The sequence below is a fragment of the Colletotrichum jinshuiense genome, chromosome 5, assembly GCF_051148585.1.
Source record: "Colletotrichum jinshuiense chromosome 5, complete sequence".
Taxonomy (NCBI): Eukaryota; Fungi; Ascomycota; class Sordariomycetes; order Glomerellales; family Glomerellaceae; genus Colletotrichum; species Colletotrichum jinshuiense.
In genome coordinates this window covers 2,084,157-2,101,482 of record NC_139312.1, presented here as the reverse complement: position 1 = coordinate 2,101,482, position 17,326 = coordinate 2,084,157, and the positions used below count along the sequence as shown (strand labels likewise).

The 17,326-nt window shown below is 54.6% G+C and overlaps 5 protein-coding genes across 5 annotated transcripts; 4 read left to right on the top strand and 1 right to left on the bottom strand.

Annotated features, from left to right (window-relative positions):
* Positions 1 to 2,102: 2,102 nt before the first annotated feature.
* Positions 2,103 to 3,002, top strand: EsH8_V_000538 (uncharacterized protein; the record flags this gene model as incomplete). The annotated part of the gene is made up of 1 exon (XM_083273054.1): positions 2,103 to 3,002. One exon carries the CDS (start codon positions 2,103 to 2,105, stop codon positions 3,000 to 3,002), a length of 900 nt encoding a protein of 299 aa, XP_083125769.1.
* Positions 3,003 to 4,276: 1,274 nt separating this feature from the next.
* EsH8_V_000537 (uncharacterized protein) lies at positions 4,277 to 5,863 on the top strand (the record flags this gene model as incomplete). Its single annotated transcript, XM_083273053.1, has 2 exons — positions 4,277 to 4,722; positions 4,831 to 5,863. 2 exons carry the CDS (start codon positions 4,277 to 4,279, stop codon positions 5,861 to 5,863), a joined length of 1,479 nt encoding a protein of 492 aa, XP_083125768.1.
* A 224-nt stretch (positions 5,864 to 6,087) lies between these two features.
* Positions 6,088 to 7,982, bottom strand: EsH8_V_000536 (major facilitator superfamily domain-containing protein; the record flags this gene model as incomplete). Its single annotated transcript, XM_083273052.1, has 3 exons — positions 6,088 to 6,346; positions 6,473 to 7,523; positions 7,580 to 7,982. 3 exons carry the CDS (start codon positions 7,980 to 7,982, stop codon positions 6,088 to 6,090), a joined length of 1,713 nt encoding a protein of 570 aa, XP_083125767.1.
* Positions 7,983 to 9,653: 1,671 nt separating this feature from the next.
* On the top strand, positions 9,654 to 11,083 carry EsH8_V_000535 (glutamate-5-semialdehyde dehydrogenase; the record flags this gene model as incomplete). The annotated part of the gene is made up of 2 exons (XM_083273051.1): positions 9,654 to 9,954; positions 10,035 to 11,083. The coding sequence occupies 2 exons, from the start codon at positions 9,654 to 9,656 to the stop codon at positions 11,081 to 11,083; spliced, it is 1,350 nt and encodes a 449-aa protein (XP_083125766.1).
* A 1,243-nt stretch (positions 11,084 to 12,326) lies between these two features.
* On the top strand, positions 12,327 to 16,918 carry EsH8_V_000534 (AIM24 family protein; the record flags this gene model as incomplete). Its single annotated transcript, XM_083273050.1, has 7 exons — positions 12,327 to 12,348; positions 12,408 to 12,422; positions 12,499 to 13,628; positions 13,682 to 13,855; positions 15,266 to 15,513; positions 15,583 to 16,337; positions 16,764 to 16,918. The coding sequence occupies 7 exons, from the start codon at positions 12,327 to 12,329 to the stop codon at positions 16,916 to 16,918; spliced, it is 2,499 nt and encodes an 832-aa protein (XP_083125765.1).
* Between the last annotated feature and the right edge of the window lie 408 nt (positions 16,919 to 17,326).

Below are 17,326 nucleotides of genomic sequence, written 5' to 3'. Positions count from 1 at the left end.
ACGACACGACTTTGCTCGAGCGACACCTGCAACCCAGACCACATAAAATACGGGCCATCTGTCCTGTCTTAAAGTGCTACTACCGGAAATGCATTATGCACGATGCATCCAACACCTCTAACAAGCCATGTGCATTATGATAGCCTGTCAAAGGGGCTGGCGATAGATGCCTCCATAATCTGATTTTTTTTATCCATTCTTCTGCGGAAGGGGGGGCTTCTTTTCTTTCTTAGACACACATGCAAAAAAAGTTACAGCGGGATGAACTGTGTCGGATCCTGACTGGGTTGGTCAACGATCAATAGCACTGCAAACAAAGTCTCAGACTAACACACCATTACACCCGATGGCCCATGTCAACCCTTGGCTGGCGCACTTCAACACTGTTCAGGGCGCGCGAGAACTCTGAAATGGCGATGGCGATTTGCAGGTTTCCGACTCGGTCTGGAATCCATGTGAATCCGTCGTTGTGACATAAATTTAGGCACCGTAAGCCCTCATCCGTCATCATTTCGCCTTCTGGATTACTGCCTCCACTGCATCACGGGGGCCGAGGAACCACAGGCAGACACAAAAGACCCTCATTCGCCCTCGCCCAAGCCGCTGTGACAACCAAATTGCCGATGCAAGAGCACCATCCAGAGAGCAAGGAGCAGCTGGGCGAAAGCGGACCAAACCGTAATGGATGATTTCCGAACGGATTTCCACCAAATTCAGGTTGGGACATCGGGCCTCTGACAGGGACGCCAGAATGACCAAGAAAACCTTCATATTGTACCTTTTGCGTTTGGTTCATCGTTCGAACCGGCATTCGAGGACAGCTACCTGTGTCGCGATCCGCTCATCACAACCATTACAGCAACAACCCGCTGATCACCTAGTACGTTCGAGATCAGGTATCCAAGGACAGATGCAAGCCGAGGACGAAAGCCCTGAAATGTGGAAAGGGGTAGAGCAAAAGCCTCCCGCATCTGCCGTGCCCATACTTCCCTGTCGTATGGATACAAAAAATGCTTTCAACCCCAACTCCAATCCCACTTGGCGAAAACGAATCGTACTTCCGAGGTTCAAACATCCCAAACCCGACACCAACAGAAACAGGGTGCCCAATGGCGCAAGCCTAAATGGAGATGAGGCCAGACTTCAGCTCCGGTGAGCCCGCCCAACCCGCCAAATCCTACGGAATAAGAAAAGGCAACAGTCTTGTTCGTCTCACTGCATCCTAAGCCTCCCCATCATCGTTACGCACTTGCGAGTCGCAGACGATCGCCATTGGCCCCCGCTGTGGCCGTTGCCTCAATCAGCAGCATTCGGGTAAGGCGGTTTGGCTTTTATTTAAATTTTTACTACTCGTGAGCGAAGAGGGCGAGGAAGCATTATATTTGACGGTCAAGAAAAGGCCAGCGATAAATACCCGTAGCCATTCATATTTCCTTGTTTCATCGCATCCGTGCGAATACTGTCAATGTTCACCACGAGCGACCCGTCAAACTCGCGTTTGATCCGTCGCCCAACTCCTTCTCAGGGATGTTCTACCTGCGTCATGCATCACAGTCGCCTATGGCTGATCATCACCATCGGTCCCATCGGCGACACGTACTGTCGCCGTCCCCAAGCCAAACTTGGTCGTACATCCCGAAACCACTCCTACGCTTGCAACGCTCCACAATCAGAAGTAACTTCCGTGAACGGCATCATCGCCATGTCTCCTCTGTGCCACGCTTTTGCTCTATCATCCCGACCCACCACCCTCCAAGCCACCGCCGCGACCGCGAAATTTGAGAAATGCCAGATGTCTTGCGCCGTCACGCCTACGAGGCCACAGAAGCAGTCCATCCACGCCAATAGTTGTTGCCCGCCGTTGGAATGACACACAAGCGTTGTCGTTTTGTTAATTACGGTCGCCTTTGATCCGTTATTGACCGAGAGACGATGCGACGCGAGGAATGCGTCCGCGTAAGAGGACATCAACCAATCTCTGGAATGTGTTGCTGTGTTTATGTCGACCACAATGTCACACGGCTATATCATGAGCCTCGAGAAGTCTCGATACCAGCGTCTTATGAATAGAATCATCCCTTACTTACTATAACATTCCAAACATGTATCTCATCACCAAGATTCTTCACATCTGCGTCATTCTACATGTCGCCTTTCAGGGTGCTTCCGGCGCAATCCTCCGTGGCCGGACCCCCGATGCCGATCCAGCCCAGCTTCCAGCAAACGATCTCCAAACATTGAGCCAAGCCGCCGAGGACCTCGACAATAAACTGGACAGCTTCTTAAGGAACTGGAACGGTGGTCATCGCAAACCCAACATAGTGGAGATTGCAAATATCGCAAAGAGGCAAGCTGGCAGCATTGAGGTATCCCAGGAGGAGTTGCAAGAACTCCTTGATCTCATTCAGTCGATCGGGAGACAACTCGCGGCAATCATTGCGTCTGGCGGCAATTCACCCAGCGGGAGTGCCGCACCATCTCCGTCTAGCACGGTGAGCATCTCGGGTCCAATCAGTTCGTCGCCGGCGGAATCGATCATCCAGCCTACTGCCACCGGCAGTGGGCCAACCATCCCCGACGTGAGTCCCCCTATCCCAAGCCCCTTTTTGACAAGTTCTGGCGTAGGAACTGGCGGGCCTCTTACCACGGAATATGCGACGTCCGTTACGACCGGCACGCGGTGCAAAACGACGGTAACCCGGACATTCACAGAATATGTGTATGAGGATGGCTCCTCGGCGGTGGCCCGGGTCGTCCGATCCGTCGTGGAGACAGATGGTGAGGAAACCACGAGCTCCATATCTACCATACAGCGGGATCTGGAGCCAGAGGATGAATGGGAACCGTGGGTTGAGTTCGATGCCTCGACGACGACGGATGAAGTCTTGGAGTCGGGCATGAGCGCGGCCGACTCCTGGCCGGCCCTCAAAGCGTCGCGCCGTGAACCGGAAAGTTTCCCTGGCGATTCTGGACTCCTCTTCGCTCGCGACGAAGAAAAATAGCAAGAATCGGCTTCGGACTCAAGGTGGGTTATGTCTCCCTGGCCGTATATTATCAACGCTCACAGCTTGCAAGGTGTACGCCGCAGAAGACAGGACGACGAAGGAGAATGACGACGGACAACGACAGATAATGATGGACTATGATGGACGATTACGGACGATTTTTCGGATGAAATTCATGAGTATTACGACATTCATTTAACACAGCAAGCAAACGATTTTGGCATTAAACCTGGAGGCTTTTTTTTTTTTTTTTTCCAACCTGGACGATGCAACATCGGCTGGGAAATTGGGGGCGTGAGTCGTATCTTCAACAGATAGGCATTTTACTGCGTTATTACAGAGCATTCGTTAAAAAAAACCAACTGCGTTCTCTTATCAGCCTAACAATTATCTATCTTATGTCTCAGTGAAACCTGTTAGTGTCTCAGCCAGCCCAGTCCGGGTCCGTGGGCCAAGAGGCCGGAACGGTTCCGGCCACGGCGGCAATAATCGGTCAAAAAGTGGGGCCATAGAAAGTCATTACTCGACCACCCTCCATCTCCAACACGCTGCACCGGTCTCCCAGGACCACAAAAACTCGGCATCTCGAACAGCAAAGCGGCTTGTCATCGCCGGACAACTCATATAGCCTCTCGCCTGTGTTGCCAAATGGAGAAGGACGTCAGGTGGTCGTATGCAGTCTGCGATGGGGCGCATCTAGGGTGCGCGAGCCTGTGAGGTGGAGAGGAATGCTGCTTATCATGGTCGACAACCTCTCAGACGGCCGGATGCAAGGGCGTGGCTGGCAAGAAGGGGGGAGAACCCCTTGGCTTCGTTATCCGGATGACCCGTGTGACCTGGAGATTAGGATGATATGACAAACAGAAATGGACGGACGGTGGACGGGGGCTTCGTGTCATGTCTGCACGGAGGGAAGGCACCCCCTCATTTGAGGCCGGAATCGATTCCGGCCACGAAGTATATACACGGCGCCGAATGGTGGCATTTCAGCAATTCGAACTTGCACTCACACTCATCAAGCGCCTGCTTCTAGAACACTTTCTCTGCTTCATAGGAAATAATTCGGCTTTTTTAGAGAATTTTTCCCGCACTTTTACATACGCACATCACTTACACGCTCTTATCAAAGCCGTATAAGTCAACATACACGGCCTTGCACCCAAATCAAGGTCCCAATATACACCTACACACACAAACCACGCCATTATCGTCAGATAGCCCACACCCTCCCCATACCCACCACCCAATACCCCACGTTTTCACCCGTCACAATGGGATCGATCGACTCCACCCCCTTCCCCGTCCTCGACGACCCCCGTCCCGAGGACAACTCCCTCCCGGCCTTCATGGTCTCCACCACCCGCGGCTTTCTCCCCCGCGCGGACCCCGTCGCCGTGCTGCCCTCCGAGTTCGCCCCCCTGGAGTCCATCCTGTCTCGGATGCCCGTCAAGAAGCTCGACGGCACGCCCGGTCTGCTGGCCTCATCCAAGCTCGGCGAGACCGTCGACAACGAGTTCCCAGACCTCACGCACGCCATTGACAAGTACAAGGACAACCTGCCCCTGATGAACGCGCTGTATCGCGACTACTCCTTCCTCGCGTCCGCCTACCTGCTCGAGCCCTGCCACGAGCGCTTCGTCCGGGGCGAGGGGTACGGTCTCGCGCGGGATGTTCTGCCAAAGAGCATCTCACTTCCCATCGCGCGCTGCGCTGACATGTAAGCCACTCTTCCTTCGCCCGCGTTCCTCTTTCAAATTTTTCATTTCATTTCAACATACCCTCTGTCCAACCCAACGCTTCCCATACTGACGACCGTCCCTCAAAGCACCGGCTTCAAGCCCTGGATGGAATACGCCGGCTCATACGCTCTCTACAACTACCGCCTCGAAGACCCCTCCAAGGGCATGGAGTACTCCAACATCCGCCTGATCCGCGCCTTCGAGCATGGCCTCGACCCGACCTCATCCGAGGCGGGCTTCGTCCTCGTCCACATCGACATGGTGAAGAACACGGGTCCCCTCGTAAAGGGCACCGTGGCCGCCCTCCACTCCTCCTCCTCTCCCTCCTCTCCCCTGGACCGCGCAGGCCTCAACCGGGGCCTCTCCGAGGTCCTCGGCGCCCTCCGCAAGATCAACAACACCATGGAGACCATGTGGGACAAGTCACGGCCGCAGAGCTACACCAGCTTCCGCACCTTCATCTTCGGCATCACCAGCCAGAGCATGTTCCCCAACGGCGTCGTGTACGACGGCGTCAACGACAACAAGCCCATGTCCTTCCGCGGCGAGTCGGGCGCCAACGACTCCATCGTGCCCCTCATGGACAACCTCCTCCAGGTCCCCATGCCCGAGACGCCGCTGACGGAGATCCTCAAGGACTTCAGGTCCTACCGCCCCAGCAACCACCGCCAGTTCCTGCTCCACGTCAAGGACCGCTCCCTGGAGATCGGCCTCAAGGACGCCGCGCTCGCCACGAAGCTCTCCGCCGACGGCCTCGGCGACGAGGACAAGGAGGCCGTCAAGGAGTCCCGCCGCCTGTGGCTGCTGATCCTGCACCAGGTCCGCGACTTCCGCTGGCGCCACTGGTGCTTCGCGCGCGAGTACATCCTGAAGCGCACCAGCCACCCGACGGCGACCGGCGGCAGCCCCATCGTCACATGGCTGCCCAACCAGCTCGAGGCCATCCTCGAGGAGATGGAGAACCTGTACGAGGCCGTCGGCGGGCGCGAGGGCGAGTGGGACCTCGGCGAGGACCTGCGGGACGTCATGGACCTGGTCTCGCGGCAGAAGCTGACGCTGCGGAAGGAGGTGGCCAAGTACTGTGCCGAGCGCGGCGTCAGCCCCAGCGCAACAGCTTAAAACAAAGGAAGAGGGAAAGGAGGGTGGGGGGAGGAAACGGGCGCAAATTCATATGGCAAACGTGTGCGGGCAACCATGGTCTCGTGCAGGTTTTAATTTTTTTTCCTTTACCAAAGCAAATCCAAACAAATCTATTATTCAATAATTCGTCCTTTTGCAGCCGCGCCATGCCATCATGTGAATGCGATTAGCGGGCGCGCTAAAGGGTGTGACGGGACAGCCAGCTAGCTGCTCAACGCCTTGTCCATGCTCTTTCTCCACTCGGGAGACTTCTTCTTCAGCGTCCAGATGCAAATGTAGCCGGTGACCCAGGTAAAGATGCCCAGTATCGTGAACAGCCACCCGGTGCCGATGGCGTTGATGACGGGCTGCGCCGCGATCGCGCCGATGCAGCTGAAAATGTTCCTCACAAAGTTGTTGACCGCGACGCCGCCCGAGCTCCGTTTGGGCATGAACTCCGTTAGCATGGTTGTGGCGGCGCCACTGAAGGGGCGATGTTAGCGGAGCCCGGTTGATAAGAGGCAGAGCCGACGGGCAAGAAAAAAGGATCCCGTCGATATCAGGAAAGAGAGTCAAAGATTAGGGGGTGGGGAGGGGGGATTGACTTACAAAACGAGCATCGAGCTGGCACCAAAGGTGAAGAGACCGATGCACGGTACAAACCAGAACAGACCCTTCTCCATCACCCAGCCGTAGTAGATCAGGGACGCAGGGTATATCGTCGCAGCGATCCAAGCATTTTCGCGCATGCGGTCCTCGGGAAGCAGAATCAGCTTTCCATTGGCATCGTAGCGGCCGGCCTTCTTGGCCTCCCTCGTCATGATGATGTCGAGCCAGCGCCCTCCGAGGAGGGAGGCGATGAAGTAGCCCAGCCCGGAAGGGAAGTAGAACAGGCCGATGATGAGCTCGCTGAAGCCGTAGGGCGGCTGCGAGAACGTCGCCTGGAGCGAGATGTTGACGACGAAGAGGGCGCCGAAGGTGATGGCCGCGTAGTAGACGGTGATGGCCACGGGCGGGAAGCGGAGGTAGAGCAGCACGGAGAGGGGGTCGATGAAGGACTTCTTCAGCAGCGCCGCCGCCTTCTTCGAGTGGACCTTGACCGACTCGGTCGTCTTCGTCCGGGACAGTGCCACCTTTTCTCCTTCCGAAGCCGCACGAACGGGGGCCGGCGGCTTGGGGCGCGCCAGGGTTTCGGGCAAGCAGAAGAGGATCATGACGAAGACCAGGCCTCCGTAGATGGTCAACGCCCACATGGTCGACTGCCAGCCAAATCGCTGCGACAGCGCTCCGCCGATGATGGGAGCGAGGAGAGGCCCCGTCAGGGGACCAAGGTAGAAGATGGACATGGCGCGGCCTCTCTCCCGCGGCTCCCAGATGTCGGCAATGGTACCGGCCCCCACGGCCTGGACGCTTGCGCTGGCACCGCCGCCGAAAAGGCGCATCACGATGAGCATGCTGATGTTTACACTCACGGCGCTGAGGATGGAGAACACGACGAAAAGAGCAAAAGACAGCAGGTAGATGGTCCGGCGACCCAACGTCTCTGAAAATGCCGACCACCACAACGGAAAGATGGCCATAGCCAGCATGTAAAATGCTACAGACAAGTTGGTGACAGTGGGCGTGACGCCGAATTCTTTGGACATTTCAGGCAGGGCGGCTTGCCGATGTTAATGATATACGAGGCTTGGTCCCGGGGATTTGCAGCAAGCTTACGATAAAAAATGGAGGACCCCATGGGAGAGACGGCGGCAGCGAGGGCGATGATTAGGGTGATTGTCCACTTCGTCTTGTTCGTATAATTGTACGGATTGTCCACTTCCGGGATGGCGGCTAGCTGGGCGAAAAGTCCGCGTCTTTTTGACCTGGCGACGACCGAAAGGGCACAGGAGCGGCTGGAGGAGGCTCGGGACCGTGTTCTAGCCGGGGCCTCATCTCGGCCGGCGGATGGGTCCTCGTCGGACTCGGGATCCGGGGACCTACGGGACCTGTCTCCAGTCCGGCCAACCTCCGTGATTTCATCCTCACTGTCGCTCGATTGACTATTTGCATCGCCACGGCTGGGAGTGTCCTCAGACGGAAAAGGATTCTTTTCCGGATCGTGTGATGTGGCGGCCATTATGTTTGCCGAACTCGGTGCCGAAGTGGGATCGGAATCAGGGTAGGAGTTGTAGCAGGCAGGAAAGCACAAAAAAGGACTTCAACTCGGAAGACCCACGGGCAAAACCAAGCAAAAAAAACATCAAGAGATGGAAAACGACCAAAAGACGGCAACAATTACCGGGGCATGGTCGCTTTTGAATCGGCGGCTGTCCGGCTTTCCCACCCCCCACCTCCAGGGCTGGTCATGATGCTAGCCTCTCATGGGAGCCATTCAAATCTCTGTCGGCTACCGTTCCGCAGTGGAGTGGATCGACACCGAGCTCGGCTCTGGGCTGCCCAAGTTTCGAGAAAAGATGGGTGCCTCCGCGATTCTGGGGTGGGCAATGGGCCTAGCATGCCGGGCAAATCTGCCGTTGCAGGAGCAGAGAAGCAAGTCGGCTGTTGGGCGCGGAGTGATTGAATACAGCATGAGCGACTGGAGAGCGGAAGATCGGCACTGGCCGTTGGATATGGCCGTCTTGCGCCCGGTTTTCGTACCACATCCGCTTAGTAAAGAGTTGGCCGTCGGCAACAAGAAGTGGTTTAATTTGGCATGTCCGTCCCCTTTCGGCTCGGTTCTTATCGAAGGCTTGTTCGTTATCAGGCGGGAACGGGTAGCTCCCTGAGTTGCGATACCCTGGCAGGACCGCAGTGGGTTGGCAAACTTGCCAGCAATTTCACGACCACGGAGTGCATATGTTGCGACGCTCTGCATGCTTGGCAGAAAAGATGCCGGACCGTGAGATAAAAGTAGAAACTTTGACACAAGGAGGTAAGATGAAGGGTGGATGAGCCGCACACTGGACTAGGCCGATGAGACGACGGGGCGCGAAAGAGAAGGACTCAACGGCGGCTGACGTCGCTTCAGAAGCCTCGGCTTGGGGTGGAGAGGTTGGGGCCGTTTCACGGATACCCCGAGACTGAAGAAAATGATTCCCCCATGACTCGAGATCGCCGCTGTTGTGATCGGCCGGTTGCAATTGCGACGACTGCAACTTCCAAAGACTGAGTGGCGTTAAAATAGTTGTCGCGGAACCAACAAAGGGACACGGAAGGGTAAGAACAGGCGCAGATGCCAGTGACATGCTCCAGCCTGAGGTCAGAGGCAGGGCGGGTCAGCATAAGTTTCAGCGGGCCCATCTGGCAGGTCCCCTCCCCTGCTTATCCACGACTTGAGGCCGCAATTAATGTGCTGCTAGAACGGATGGACGGCATCGTATTAAATCTTCGACCTTGTTCAGAAGAGTGTAGTTGAAGGAGGCTCTTGCATTGCCCAAAGAATCCGCTTTGGATGAAATAAGGTTATTGGACTGACGTTCTGCCATTGGGAATTGGCAAAGTTACTTCAACTCAAATTTCCTGCGAGTCTCGGTAGCATCTGTCAATCAATCAAACCAAGCGCTCTGTGGCCGCCTCCCGCCTCCCGCCATGCGCTCCGAGTGCGGGGCTCCAAATTTTCACGGCGAACCATACTAGGTACCCGCAACGCCAAGTGGCGCGCCCTCTGCCAGCTTACAGGCTCAGTTGTGAGATTCACACGTTGACTCATAATACAGATCAGATTGCCTGAGTTGGAAAGTGCAAGAAGCCTTGCGCCCGAGCTCATTTGTTTAATCACATCGTAAGCCTTGTTGGACACATTTGCATCATGTCCCTCACCAGCGCCTCCCCCGCCGACGCCGCAAAGGGTGCGAAATCGGCCTCTCACATCCTCGCAACCCTCCCTGACGAAGCCCGCAATGACGCTCTCACGCTCATCCACGATGCCCTCGCCGATGCCAAAGATGAGATCTTGGCCGCCAATGCAAGCGATCTGGAGCTTGCCCGCAAGGCTGCCGCTGACGGCCAATTGAGCCAGAGTCTTGTGTCCCGCCTGGATCTGGGCAAGAAGGGCAAGTTCGAAGACATGCTCAAGGGCATCTTGGATGTGAGGGGACTGGAGGACCCAGGTATGTATACCTATCAACCGTCCTTTTTTTTTTTTTTTTTTTTTACAAAATTCTTTGTTACCAACTCTGACACGAAATAGTCGGCAAGGTCACCCTGAGAACTAAGCTGGATGACGACCTCATTCTGGAGAGGGTTACCTGCCCCATCGGCGTTCTTCTCATCATCTTTGAGGCTCGCCCTGAGGTTATTGCCAACATCGCCTCCCTGGCTATCAAGTCAGGCAACGCCGCCATCTTGAAGGGAGGCAAGGAGTCCACCGAGTCCTTCATCGCCATCTCCAAGGTCATCTCTGCCGCCCTCGACAAGTCCAAGGTCCCTAACCCCGCTATCCAACTTGTCACCACCCGCGATGTGATCCCCCAGCTCTTGGCCCTCGACCAGTACATTGACCTTGTCGTCCCCCGCGGCTCCAACGAGCTGGTGCGCTACATCAAGGAGTCCACCAAGATCCCCGTCCTGGGCCACGCAGATGGCCTCTGCTCCATCTACCTCACCGACTCGGTCGAGCCATCATTGGCGGCGAACGTCATTGTAGACTCCAAGACGAGCTACCCTGCCGCGTGCAACAGCCTGGAAACCCTGCTCGTGCAGGAGTCTGCCCTCGAGTCCGTCTTCCCCAGTGCAGCGGAGGCGTTGATCGCCAAGGGCGTGACACTGCACTGCGACGCCAAGTCCAAGGCCGTGCTGCAGCCCAAGGTCTCTGGAGACGCTGCCGCAAAGGTTGTCGATGCCAAGGACGCCGACTACGATACCGAGTTCCTTTCTCTCGACCTTGCGGTCAAGGTTGTCTCTTCGCTGGACGAGGCTATCCAGCACATCAACACACACGGCTCCAAGCACACCGAAGTCATCCTCACCTCCTCTTCCGAGGACGCCGAGAAGTTCATGGCTGCCGTCGACGCAGCCGGCGTCTACTGGAACACTTCAACCCGCATGGCTGATGGCATGCGCTACGGCTTCGGCACCGAGGTCGGAATCAGTACTAACAAGATTCACTCTCGGGGTCCCGTGGGCCTGGAGGGCCTCATGATCTACAAGTACAAGATCAGAGGACAGGGCCAGGTCTCTTTGGCATACGGAGAAGGCGAGGGCAAGAAGCCGTTCAAGCACGAGAAGATGCCCTTCTAAAACTGAAAAATAAAAAATAAAAAAGAATACGACTCTTCGGCGTTAGTTAGGCGTTGTGGGTGAGAAAAGGAATAAAAATTCCCAACCTCTTTCATCTGCCCGTTGAAGATTTTGTTCTATTGCCTCTTGCTTTCGTTCCCTTCGGTCCTCTTCTTGATGACTGTCGTGACGGTCCGGGTCCGGCCCCACAACACACGGATGGCTGCCGGACCGACACAGACTCGACGAACGGAGCTTTGATATGTTCGAGCTTCTGACGAGATAAGTAGGACAGACAAAATTTCAAGTGTTTGATTTGAATGTCCTGGGAATTTTACCGTCTCACCCAAAGGCGCACAAGTAACTCGGCTTTTCCTGGGTCACGTCCCAGAACCGTTTACAGGATCCCTTGTTTCCCCATGAATTTTATTGGGCCCTTGAACAACAGCAAAGCTTGTCTCGACCCGTCCCAGTACACCTGTAGAGAATCGGTCACGAAAGATCCCATGGTTGTTAGATTTGAACAATGGCCGGAACAAGCCATGGGAGATTACCAGACTGGGTGCAAGGAGCTGTCGCCGTTGGACGACTCTAAGCGCCGCCCCTCTTCACCTGGCGCTCAAAAGCGTTAGAGAGGCTCTCCATTCATCTGGGCGCCCCTCAGCGATTGGACGAGGGGCCAAGATCCCAACCCGCAGCTCGAATTAGAATCTTTAGGATAGCTATCCCCATGAGCTGCCCTACCACACTTTTTGCACCATCCATGCAAGCCAACGGGAAGCTGGGGGCGATGCGGCCACATACCATGGCCACCCTCAAGCCGTGGCAGGGATCCGGCGGAGCTTGCAGCTGCTGGGATCGCTCCGGCGCGTGAAGCTCCCTCTTTAATGGAGCTCAACCCCGAACCGCACATTGCCTCTAGCAACCAATTTTTCCCTTCTTCTTTTGCTCCTTGGATGCAGATTCGGAATCTTCGGGCATTCTGAGACGATAATCGATTGAGAGACGTTTCTGGTCTTGTTATACCCTTAATCCCACCGTTTGTGTCACCGTATTCTGCAATACACGTAGACTGTGATCATTGTAAGTGCGGGGCACCAATGCGATGCAATGCGACCAACTGGGCGGGCGACTGACCTAACGGCAGATTATCTCACCTCTCTCCTCGGCATCTTCCCCCGTCATTATCGCGCAAGCCTGCGTATTCCCATCGTAATACTCATCACGACCCCGAAAACTCGCCCAGAGACGCGACTTTCTGGCCATGTCTGGACAGTACTATCCCCGTGAGTCGCTCGTGTGCCCCGCCAAATGGAAATGGAGCTTGCGCTGACCACATCTACAGCCCCCCCATCGGGAGGTACGGTTTTTTTTTTCTTTCTATTTTTCGATTGAATAGAGACTCTCGTTGGCCCTATAGCTAACTGTTCCCATAGGTCATGCTCAGCAGAACTACCCTCCGCCGCCGCAATCTCCTCCTGCGAACCAGACCAAGTTTTCCTACCCTGCCCCTCCGTCGCAACCTCAACACGGCCAGAGTGGAAGTTACCCTCCGCCGCCTCAGCCCTCGCCAGGGCAGTCGCAGAACTACCCCCCTCCGCCTCAGTCAAGCACGCCCCAGAACTATCCACCTCCTCCCCAGGCCTCATCAGGACAGGCTGCAAGCTACCCCCCTCCTCATCAGGCATCCCCCAGCCAGGGGCGAGCATATCCGCCTCCCCCTCAAGGAAATTCGTCGCCAGCGCAAGCACAGCCACAGTATCCGCCGCCTCCCGGGCTTTCTCAACAGCAGCAGCAACAGCAACAACAGCAGCAGCAGCCGCAGTATCAGTACCATTCGCCTCCTCAGCAGTCGCCGCAGCCTTCTCCACAGCACCAGCAATACCACCAGACGCAGCAGACGCAGCTTCCACTGCGGCAGCCAGAAACCAAGGAATCACAGCCCCAGTTCTCCCCTCCGCCTCCCTCCTTTGACGGCCCACCTGAGGCTTCGAGCCTGCCAGAGAAACAGTATGTGGAGGAAACACCGGTTGACACCAGCAACCCGGCCAATCTTGTGGGAGGTGCTCCCCCCACGACGCATTTCATAGGAGCTACTGCGACTGTCGACGATGTCGGCACCTTTAATGGCGGCAGCTACCGCATCAGCCACCGAGACAGCAATACCATTCTTACCATCCAGCTGGCCATGGGTTGCCCGTTGCAGGCAAAGCCAGGTGTCATGGTGGCAATGTCACATTCGATCACGCTCAGGGGCCAGCTCAAGTTCAGCATGAAGAAGCTTGTAGCTGGCGCTGAGCTGGCTAGTTCCACCTTCATTGGGCCAGGCGAGCTTCTCCTCGCTCCTCCCATGCTCGGCGACGTTACCAGTTTGCGCCTTACGGGCAAGGAGACGTGGTCGGTCGGACAAGATGCATACTTGGCATCGACTCAGGGTGTTATCAAAGACTACAAGCGTCAAGGTCTCAGCAAGGCCATATTCAGTGGTGAGGGCCTGTACGTGTACAAAATCAGTGGCACGGGCTTGCTCTGGCTCACGAGTTTCGGTGCCATCATTCGGAAAGATGTAAGTGAATCATCCGGAAACAAAAAACAAGGCTGTGGCTGAACTGTATCTAGCTTTTGGATGGTGAGAAATACGTTGTTGACAACGGCCATTTGGTGGCATGGAACGTGAAGTACATCATGGAGCGAGTCGCATCTGGGGGTATCATCTCCGGCCTTTCATCGGGCGAGGGCCTGGTCTGCAAGTTTACTGGCCCTGGAACTGTCTTCATTCAGACGAGGAATGCGGTAAGTTTCCGTCCGCTCATCTCGGGGTTTGATCTTTCTGACGATTGTAATACAGAGACACTTCAGTGCATACCTCTCTGGCCAGGCAAACCAGTCAGTGTAACCATACTTGAAGTATAGAGTACGGTGGTGGCGTCCGCGGCAGCTATGGTCTGAATATTATGAGATAATTTTGGAAGCCAAGCCAAACTTCTATTAACGAAGAAGATAGCATTACTACTATTCCGTAGCAGGTAGCGTGCTAGAATTTGATATCCTCCCTCATTACTTCCTGTCTCTAAATGTTATTCGCGTGACGAACAAGCACCGGAGCTTTCGGGCGCAAACATGAGGGAGAGGAAAGCTGTTAAGCTGTCCTTGCTGATGTGTCTGCAGGTGTGTCTAGGTGACGCAACCGCAGCCTTTTGCAGCAGTCTATATGACTCCTTCCATGTTTGATAGTTTGCAAATCACATCAGACAAGGGACGACGGAGCAGAATCTCATGTCTGCAAGCAACTCCACCTTTCGGGAAAGAGGGAGCGACTTGTCCGGAATTCAGTGGCTGGACTGAACATTCGTCTGCCATCATCTTTGTGACAAAAAGCCTTCAGGGATAGAACCAGCCTGCCCTTTAGGAATCGCGTAGAGTAGTAGCGACTTCCTTCCTCCTTGGCAATAGCGAAACAAGAGTTCCGACGTGATTCAAGACAGACAAGCACTCCATATGTACTGCTCTGTGCTTCGCTTCCCATATTCCCTTCACCATCCACATCGCCTGTCCACATCACCCATAACCTCAGCCCTCCCTTTTTGGACATCTTCGCAGACTTACAGGCTTTAGCCTAGAGCGCATGCTTTCTACATTAGCGAAGGAACTTCCATCACGGTACCGCTTCGAAACAAGCTCCGTCTTGTGTCATCCTTTTCGGTGAAGCGGTCCCACCTCGGCATCGTCTTCGAGCGTTTCAATCGATCGGAATATATGCGAAGCATTCACTGCCTCGCAATACCACTTTTCCCCGATTCCTTCCGCTTGAGAAAATCAAGGCGACACTTCTTGGACTCGGGCGAACCTCACTTGTAACTACTCCGACCACAGCAATTCAACTACTTCTTCCTCTCCCGGACACTACTCAGCCACAAATTAATCTTTTCTTTCCACCAGCATTCACGTCGGTACTGCATTTCGCATCCCAATTGCTCCGCATAAGTTCATACTCACCGATACACAAGCTTCTGCAACCTCTTTCGCTTCCTTCATAACTGCAAATCAACTACTCTGATCTCGGTGACGTCCGGTGAATATTCTCCTTGCTCGTTCAGGCTGGAAATCAAGTGCCTTACTGACTACAACACAGTTGAAATGGAAAAGCTCACGACGGCGTTAAACTCGACCAATTGGCGCAGACCTCTGATGCCACATGATCAGAATATCCAACATATCAGCATGCATAAGAAGCGACAATCGTCTGGCTCCGTCACTGACTTTGACATGGCTGACCCAGCTACCCACTGGCGGAAGCCCGTTGCCGGTGTCGGCATCCTGCGAAACGCGACCAACCCGGTATTTGGAGGTAGCAAATTCGTCCCTACTACGGTCAAATGCGCAGTCGTCAATACTGTCACGGTCACCGCCAGTGATGCCGCCTCTGATGCTCCCGTCGCTGGGAGCAAACGGTCCAACTAGAAGCAGGACCTTGTCCCTCTCGTCATGGACGTAGTCATCCACGAATGCACCGACCCCAGGTGTGAGGAACACAACAGCATATTCAACAACGCTGAAATACGCAGCATTAAGAATGCGACCCGTTTCAAATCTCAGACTCGCGACGACGGACTTCACGATTTCGAGAAGCAGCTGAGAGGTGTCAGAGTTACACCTCGCAAGTCGTCTATGATCGACCTCACAAAGACTTGCAGGTACGAGAAGGATGACTTCTTCAGCGGCAAAGACCACTTCAAGAACATCCGCGAGCAACCGGGACGGAACGAAAGTGCTATTATACATGACCCCGCGATCGTCAACATAGATGGCCGGGACATCAAGGCATCCAGGAACCCTACACCCAATCAAGCTGATCGTTTCCAAGAACTCTTACGAAAGCTTCATCACTCTTCACAAGAGAATCGATTAATGTCGATGATGAAGAGCCCGGCAAGGGAGCGTCCGAGGCAGAACTCCGGCGGTTCGGGAGACTCATGCATCGATACCATACATCCAGTCAAGACTCGATCTCTGAACCCTATGGCAAAGGAGTTTTCGGTGGCTACCGCTAAGCAAAGCCCTAGCATTACGGAAAAGGAAGAGGATACGTCTGTCAATATCCCACTCTCTCTTCTTACGAAGATACTGAGTAATGGAATCCCATCCAAGTCCACCAACGAGACCCCGCAGCAAGTCCTGAGCGAGATTGTTGCCAATACAATTCAGAGATTTGGCATTCAGAATGCACAGCATCAGTATATTAAACAACCGTCGGAATTTGCCCCCCTTATCACAAGTTCGGCCCTACAGCCATCACTGATTCAAAAATCACCTTCACCCCCAATCACTCCAAGTTTTGGGTTTCAGAATACCACAACGACACATCCGTTTAACATGTTTCCGCCCATACCTACTCCATCAGCAAACCCACCTTCTAGTTTCGGGCCACCGATTGTTCAAGATGCGAATTGGATTCCTCCTTCAATATTCGGACCGCAGCTCAACCAACAAGCCCCTGCTTTGCCTCCAACTGGATATTTCCCGCAAGCAAACAGATTCGTGCCAACACTTGAATTCGGTCGGCAGGTGACCAATTGTCCAGTCATTTCTCCTGTTGGACTTGGACCTCAACTCAACGGTTCAAATGGTCTGACACAGCCAACTATCCCTAATCATGTGCCATTTAGCGCAAATGGAGCAACTGCATTTGGTTCTGGCCTAGGCCCTCGAGCCGCACGCAAGCCACGAGTTCCTGACGCGGCCGGCCAACAAAGCTACGAGGCATACATCGAATGGCGTAAGGCGAATGAGCCCGGTTACGCTCTTGAATGCAAAGCACGCCAAGCCAAGAGGGCGCTTCGATCCAACACCGGCTAATGTTTTCGAATGCCGTTCGTGTTTCTGGGAGTATTCATCTGTAGAAACATGCTAATACGACTGCACTCGCCTTTTGCAAATGCCTCTGGCATTGAAGGCTTCTAGGAGCACCCCAAACAAGGCCATTTGATTAAGGGAAGACAGTATTACCCTAGCGAGTCAAGTCTGGAGCCCCAGGATTCACAATGAATGAGGAAAGTTTTGGGAATCGTATGCTGATGATATCTGATACCGAGAATCCACAGTTGGTAATGTTGTGTGTGAAGGGGATGTTTGAAGTAGTCAGAGCATCCTTCTATCGGACGCCTCATGATATCAGTTTTGGGGGCCAAAGTTAGTAGATGTGGCAAGTTTGGCGATGACGGAAAACCCGGAGCAGCTAGCACTGAGGGCTGTGTGCCGACTTTG